Source organism: Lucilia sericata, unplaced genomic scaffold (genome assembly GCF_015586225.1).
Source record: "Lucilia sericata isolate MDLA Ls3-8-SP2 unplaced genomic scaffold, ASM1558622v1 Contig004450F_arrow, whole genome shotgun sequence".
Classification (NCBI taxonomy): Eukaryota; Metazoa; Arthropoda; class Insecta; order Diptera; family Calliphoridae; genus Lucilia; species Lucilia sericata.
The window spans coordinates 1-8,124 of record NW_023997257.1 but is presented as its reverse complement, the minus strand read 5'-3'; the positions used below and the strand labels follow the sequence as shown (position 1 = coordinate 8,124).

General features: G+C 32.1%; 1 protein-coding gene across 1 annotated transcript; it reads right to left on the bottom strand.

The window, feature by feature from the left end:
• Positions 1 to 2,065: 2,065 nt before the first annotated feature.
• LOC119615208 (kinesin-like protein Klp10A) lies at positions 2,066 to 5,753 on the bottom strand (the record flags this gene model as incomplete). Its single annotated transcript, XM_037971287.1, is given in 4 exon segments — positions 2,066 to 2,747; positions 4,677 to 5,435; positions 5,503 to 5,543; positions 5,546 to 5,753. Coding segments are annotated over 4 exon segments (1,326 nt in total), but the record flags the coding sequence as incomplete, so codon positions are not given.
• Between the last annotated feature and the right edge of the window lie 2,371 nt (positions 5,754 to 8,124).

The following is an 8,124-nucleotide window of genomic DNA, read 5'->3' as shown; positions in this document are numbered from 1 at the left end:
AGAGTATAGCTTAGACTATAAACTTAACTCTAGGCCAGACTTTAAACTAGACTATAGAACAGACTCTAAACAAGACTCTAAAGTAGACTCTAGACTAGACTTAACTATACTCTAGATCAGACTCTAAACTAGACTCTAGATTAGGCTCTAAACTAGACTCTAGAGTAAACTATAGACTTTAGTCTAGATTATAAACTAATTATAAACTAACTCTAAACTAGACTCTAGATTCTAAACTAGACTCTAGATTCTAAACTAGACTCTAGATTCTAAACTAGACTCTGGACTTTAGACTACACTCTTGATTCTAGACTAGACTCTGGACGTCTCTGAACTAGGCTCTAGACTAGACTACAAACTAAATTCTAGACTCTAAATTAGACAGATCAAGTCTATAGTCTGTAGTTTAGTCTCGAAACTAGGCAGTCGTTTAGTCTCTAAACTAGACTGTAGTTTAGTCTCTAAACTAGACTGTAGTTTAGTCTCTAAACTAGACTGTAGTTTAGTCTCTAAACTAGACTGTAGTTTAGTCTCTGAACTAGACTGTAGTTTAGTCTCCAAACTAGACTACAGTCTCATCTCTAGACAAGACCGTTCTAGTCTAGTCTAGCTAAACTATTCTAGTAGTTTAGTCTACTCTATCCTAATCTGTAGTCTAGTCTCTAGACTAGTCTTTAGTCTAATCCTTAGATTGGTTTGTAGTCTATTCTTTGAACTAGGCTGTATTATATTCTCTATCCTAGTCTGTAATCTAGTCTCTATCCTAGTCTGTAGTCTATATCCTAGTGTGCAGACTAGTCTCTATCCTAGTCTGTACTCTAGTCTCTAGACTAGAATCTATTCTGTCGTCTGTAGACTAGTTCTAGTTCTGTAGACTAGTCTCTATTCTTGTCCGTAGTCTAGTTTCTATCATAGTCTGTAGTTAGACTAGTCTGTTGGCTATTCTTTAAACTAATATGTAGCACAAACTTTAAACTTGACTGTAGTCTAGCCTCTATCCTAGTCTGTAGTTTACTCTCTAAAGTCTACTCTCTAGAATAGCCCGTAGTCTAGTATTTTGATTTGTTTTAAAGAAATGCTTCATTTGTGATAAAAAATAGTTAAGTTTAGTGTCTTTTTTTTTTTGTAAAAATCTAAAAGCTTAAGCGTTTTTTTCCTACATAAACAGGGGTTTGTTTATACACTGTAACTGGATTTGTAAACAAAAATTTTGACATTTTTACAAAGAAAACAAATTATGGAATTATATGGTAGTGTTGTCAATTAAGCGCTTTTTTTTGAAGGGAATTTTTAAGGTTTTGCTTTTCACACTTTCTCTGTTTTACAAGGTTGTTCTTTTTTGAGATTTTTTTTTGTAACGAAAGCTTGTTGTTGTTGTTTGTTTTATTAATCTTCAGTTTTGTAATTATTTGATAATACTTGTGTTTAATTTTTCAAAAATTAGCAAAAAATTTTTTTTTTTTATAAAAAAATTCTATATAAAAACATAAAATTATTAATATCATTTTAAAAATAAGTATTAAAAATACAAAGGGGGTAGAGGTGTGGGGGTAGTAGTAGGGATAATATTAGAAACACAAAAATCATTAAAATTTTTAAAACACAATTAAGCAAAAATAAATGTTTTTTTAGAAAAAAATATTGTTAAATAAATTTGTGTTATAATAAAATAACAAATTTATTTACATATTTTGTTTTGTTTTAACGGCAAATGTAAGGAAATTTTCTATTAACTCCTGTTTTCTTTTTTGTAAAAAATAAAATAATTTTTTTGTGTGTTTAAAAGTGTAAAAAAAAACTAATAAAAAAATCGTTATTATTAATATTAATTTAACAAAACATAAATTAGCATTTCTAACAGGATTATTACATTGTTGTTTTAGTTGTAGTTCTTCATTTGCTGCTGCTGCTGGCTTTCTGTTTTGAGTTTGAGTTTGATTTTTAATTTTTTTTTTTGTTTAATAAAGTTAAAGTGAGTAAATAAGTTTTCTTTATTTGCTTTTTGTTGTTGTTGTTTTAATCATAAATATTATATATGGTGTGTTGTATAGTTTGTTGCTGTTAGTTTTTTAAAATTTAAAATTGTTTTTTTTTTTATTATTTTTAGTTTTAATTTAAAGTTTTAAGTGCATTTTTAAACGGCACTGCTGGGTTGTTTTTGCTCTAATCTGTTTAACAATTTTAGTTTATATTTTTTTTGTTTTCTCTCTCTTTCTATTATTTAAATTAAACAAATTAATACTTAAAAAGAAAAAGAGTTATCTTTAATACATGCATTTTCGTTTATTCCTTTCAGTTTCAGTGCTTAAACTGCACTAAAGAAGAAGAGTATTTACTTTCTTTATAAATGTGTTATTGAGGAGAAGGAGGAGGAGTGTGTTGAGTGTTTTAAATAGGGCGTTTTTTGTTAAATTAGTTATTCATTTTTTTTAACGTTTGCCTGGTGGTTTAACTGTGCATGAAAGCATTTCTTCTTTAGCCATTTTTGCCCGAAAATCAGCCATTAAATCCCGACACATGGTAGCCATCTCGGCCAGTTGTGTGAAATAGGCCTCACCTTCTTTACAGTAGGAGTCTTGATCATAATCGACATAGTTGGTTAAATTATATAGACGCATAGATTCGGGTAGAAATTGTGTTAGGAATTCATTGATGGCTCGATGTTGATCAACAACCATTTCTTCGGTTTGTTGTAGATCGGAAATCGCAGCATGTTGGACAAGTAATTCATCGGACATATCGTGTTCCTGGAAATGTTAAAGGTGGAATTAATATATAGAAGTCAAAACAAAGTATAGTCTAGTTTATAGATTATAGTCTCGCCTATAGTCTAATCTGGAATACTCTATAGTGTGGACTATAGTATAACCTATACTGTAGTCTATAGTCTGAACTATAGTTTAGTCTATAGTATGGACTATAGTCTAGTCTATCGTCTAGTCTATAGTCTGGACTACAGTCTAGTCTATTGTCTGGAATATAGTCTAGTCTATAGTCTGGACTAGTTTAGTCTGTAGTCTTGTCTACAGTTTAGTCTGTAGTCTAGTCCATAGTCTAATCTATAGTCCATTCTATTGCCTAGTCTATAGTCTAGTCTATAGTCTAGTCTATAGTCTAGTCTATAGTCTAGTCTATAGTCTTGTTTATAGTCTTGTCTATAGTCTAGTCTATTGTCTAGTCTATTGTCTAGTCTATTGTCTAGTCTATTGTCTAGTCTATAGTCTAGTCTATAGTCTAGTCTATAGTCTAGTCTATAGTCTAGTCTATAGTCTAGTCTATAGCCTAGTCTATAGTCGAGTCTACAGTCGAGTCTATAGTCTAGTCTATAGTCTAGTCTATAGTCTAGTCTATAGTCTAGTCTATAGTCTAGTCTATAGTCTAGTCTATAGTCTAGTCTATAGTCTAGTCTATAGTCTAGTCTATAGTCTAGTCTATAGTCTAGTCTATAGTCTAGTCTATAGTCTAGTCTATAGTCTAGTCTATAGTCTAGTCTATAGTCTAGTCTATAGTCTAGTCTATAGTCTAGTCTATAGTCTAGTCTATAGTCTAGTCTATAGTCTGGTCTAGTCTATAGTCTAGTCTATAGTCTGGTCTAGTCTATAGTCTGGTTTAGTCTATAGTCCAGTCTATAGTCTAGTCTATAGTCTAGTCTATAGTCTAGTCTATAGTCTAGTCTATAGTCTAGTCTATAGTCTAGTCTATAGTCCAGTCTATAGTCTAGTCTATAGTCTAGTCTAGTCTATAGTCTAGTCTATAGTCTAGTCCATAGTCTAGTCCATAGTCTAGTCTACAATCTAGTCTATAGTCTAGTCTTCAGTGTAGTCTATAGTCTAGTCTTCAGTGTAGTCTATAGTGTAGTCTATAGTGTAGTCTATAGTGTAGTCTATAGTGTAGTCTATAGTGTAGTCTATAGTATAGTCTATAGTCTAGTCTATAGTCTAGTCTATAGTCTAGTCTATAGTCTAGTCTATAGTCTAGTCTATAGTCTAGTCTATAGTCTAGTCTATAGTCTAGTCTATAGTCTAGTCTATAGTGTAGTCTATAGTGTAGTCTATAGTGTAGTCTATAGTGTAGTCTATAGTATAGTCTATAGTCTAGCCTATAGTCTAGTCTATAGTCTAGTCTATAGTCTAGTCTATAGTCTAGTCTATAGTCTAGCCTATAGTCCTAGTCTATAGTCTAGTCTATAGTCTAGTCTATAGTCTAGTCTATAGTCTAGTCTAAAGTCTAGTCTATAGTCTAGTCTATAGTCTAGTCTATAGTCTAGTCTATAGTCTAGTCTATAGTCTAGTCTATAGTCTAGTCTATAGTCTAGTCTATAGTCTAGTCTATAGTCTAGTCTATAGTCTAGTCTATAGTCTAGTCTATAGTCTAGTCTATAGTCTAGTCTATAGTCTAGTCTATAGTCTAGTCTAGTCTATAGTCTAGTCTATAGTCTAGTCTATAGTCTAGTCTTTAGTCTGGACTATGGTCTAGTCTATAGTCTAGTCTATAGTTTAGTCTGTAGTCTAGTCTATAGTCTAGTCTATAGTTTAGTCTATAGTCTATAGTCTAGTCTATAGTCTAGTCTATAGTCTAGTCTATAGTCTAGTCTATAGTCTAGTCTTATGTCTAGTCTTTTCTATAATCTAGTTTATTGTCTAGTAAATAGTCAAGTCTAAAATTTTCAAACTTACGCTCAACGAACGCAACAATGCCAAATCACTCGCCGACATCTGACCATTGTTCTTATTATTATTGTTATTATTATGATTAGTATGATTATTATGCTTAATGGGCCTCTGCTGGACATGCTGTACATTATTAGTCTCTTCATCCTCTTCATACATTAACTGTTCGGTATCTTCTTCACGCAGCACATCATCCTCACGTAATACATCTTTGACCACCAGCTCTTTAACACGATCCGCATAACGTAGAGTATTGAGTGTGTGTTCACACGAACTTAAACCCGGTGAAATCATAGCAATCATACAGGTTTTACTCTTATCGCCAATAAAAGAATCACGTAAAACTTGCGTTAACTTCGAGACACGGAATGGCAAGTGAGCCGATTGTTTACCCAAAGCACGAATACATTCTTTCAGAGCCAATAGAGATTTATTGATTTCGGCACCCTCCATGCGTGTTTGACGATTAGCCGATGAGGTATCGGCACCACGTTCATTACCAGCCAAATCGATAAAAGAGAATTTACCATGAATTTTTGTGGAGCCGGGAGGACGTAAAACAATTTGAAATACTGCATGAGAACGTGATGAGTTTGAATTGGCTGAGGTCTGGCCGGAGGTGCGAGCATTGTTGCCGTGCTGTATAAGTTTAAGCACTTCTTCAACACTGTCGACTACCTTCTCGGTGAGACCAACAACTTGTACCTGCTGTTTACCATCCTCCAGGACACGAAGTTTTTGTTTATCTGAGAGTAAATCAAAAACCTAAAACAAGATAAGGATTATTAGAGATTAAAAATTATTGTTAAACATGTTATGTTATGTTGGAAACATACTTTGCCACTGTAATTTCAAAGAAACTGGCTGATACACTAGATTCAAGTGACGATAACGTGGTCCATTCAAATAGGTAAACACATCCTTAGCTGCCATGGCATATATACCATTTTTACAATCCTGTATTTTGCCATTAAATTCGCCGCCCATTGTGTGAGTTTTACCCGAACCGGTCTGGCCATAGGCAAAACAAGTGGCCATGCCACCTTCAAATATAGTTTGGACCAAAGGTTTTGCAGTGTATCTGAAAATTCAGCCATTAAATACAATTTAGTTAACAATAACAAGTTAATTAATAAACATTTAAATTAAATTACTTTTATATTTAAAAGTTAATTTGATATTTTATTATTTGCTTTTTTTTTTTTTTGTTATCAATTGAATATGTGTATCATGGAAATAGCTAGTTATTGGGGAAATTGTGTGCTAATTTACACACCCATGAATGAAAACAAGTGCTTTTGTATTAATACTGAGGGGTTTTTATTGACTTGAATCTCTGATTTTATGGGGTAATTGTTAATTGAAATTGTTTATGCCAACCCATTAGAGAAAAGAAAAAAAAAACTATTTTTACAATTCATGTAAAATTTTTAGTTAAAAACGATTTGTTTAAATAACAAAAAAGGATTTTGAACTATACAACAATCTTTAGTTTAGTATAAGTTCTGTTCCGAAAGGCCTCTATAGGTTGGTAGGACCAATAATGTTTTTTTTAATGATTTCCCATGGTTCGGAGGACCAACATTCATTGAAAATCAATTCAGTTCAAATATGGCTGATATCTAACAATAGCAATAAAAAATATCTTTAAAACTATATCGTGTTGTTTTGCCAAATAATTTCTTTTGGTTCGTAGGACCATCATTTATTCCAAATGTTTAAAAAGTTTTTAAAAGTCTAAAACTTTAGATATTTGCTTCAAATCTAGTAATTACCATTGATATTATCTTAAAAACTCTATCGCTAGTTAAAGTATGATATTTCGAAAGAATTTATGAATTATAGTCTGGACTATAGAGTAGACTATAGTCTGGACTATAGAGTAGACTATAGTCTGGACTATAAAATAGACTATTGTCTGGACTATAGAGTAGACTATTGTCTGGACTATAGAGAGACTACTATAGTAGACTAGTACTAGAGTAGACTATAGTCTGGACTATAGAGTAGACTATAGTCTGGACTATAGAGTAGACTATAGTCTGGACTATAGAGTAGACTATAGTCTGGACTATAGAGTAGACTATAGTCTGGACTATAGAGTAGACTATAGTCTGGACTATAGAGTAGACTATAGTCTGGACTATAGAGTAGACTATAGTCTGGACTATAGAGTAGACTATGTCTGGACTATAGAGTAGACTATAGTCTGGACTATAGAGTAGACTATAGTCTGGACTATAGTAGACTATAGTCTGGACTATAAATAGACTATTGTCTGGACTATAGAGTATACTATAGTCTGGACTATAGAGTAGACTATAGTCTGGACTATAGTAGACTATAGTCTGGACTATAGAGTAGACTATAGTCTGGACTATAGAGTAGACTATAGTCTGGACTATAGAGTAGACTAGTCTGGACTATAGGTAGACTAAGTCTGGACTATAGAGTAGACTATAGTCTGGACTATATAGACTATAGTCTGGACTATAGAGTAGACTATAGTGGACTATAGAGTAGACTATAGTTGGACTATAGAGTAGACTTAGTCTGGACTATAGTAGACTAAGTCTGGACTATAGAGTAGACTATAGTCTGGACTATGTATGTAAGTGACTATAGTCTGGACTATAGATTAGTCTATAGTATGGACTATAGATTAGTCTATAGTCTGGACTATAGATTACATTAGACTATAGAGTAGACTATAGTCTTGACTATAGAGTAGACTATAGGCTGGACTATAGAGTAGACTATAGTCTGGACTATAACCTCGACTATAGAGAGGACTATAGATTAAAATAAAGTCTGGACTGTAGAGTAGACTATATTCTGGATTATAGAGTAAACTATAGTCTGGACTAAAGAATAGTCTATAGTCTGTATAAATAGTAGTCTATAGTCAGGTCTATAGATTAGTCTATAGTCTGGACGATAGTTTGGTCTATAGTCTGTACTATAGATAAATCTACAGTCTCGTCTATAATTGTGTCTATAATCTGAACTCTAGTCATCATCTTCATAACATTTTAAGGTCATTTATTTAAATAAAAAACAAATTCCCATTTGAAATTATTCCAAAGAAACCAAAGAAATCTTAGAAAATGTTTGCTCATAAAATACTAATGAACCGCAATCATTTAAATATAATTTCTAAACCACAATTAATAAACTACTTTATTCTTGAAAAAAAAAGTAAAAGAAAAGAATAACAAAATTGTAACCTTTTTAACACATGACTAGACTTTCTAATTAAACTAAAGACACCTAATACTCGGAAGTAACAAGAGAAAAAAAAAACACATTCATATAAAAACTTTTCTCTGCAGCTTTAGTCATCATTATAACGATCAATATTTTTTAAACAAAATTTATAAGGAAATAATGAATAGCATACAAAGATTAAACCAGTTCATAGCTACAACAGAAAAAAAATGTAGCATTAACAAAA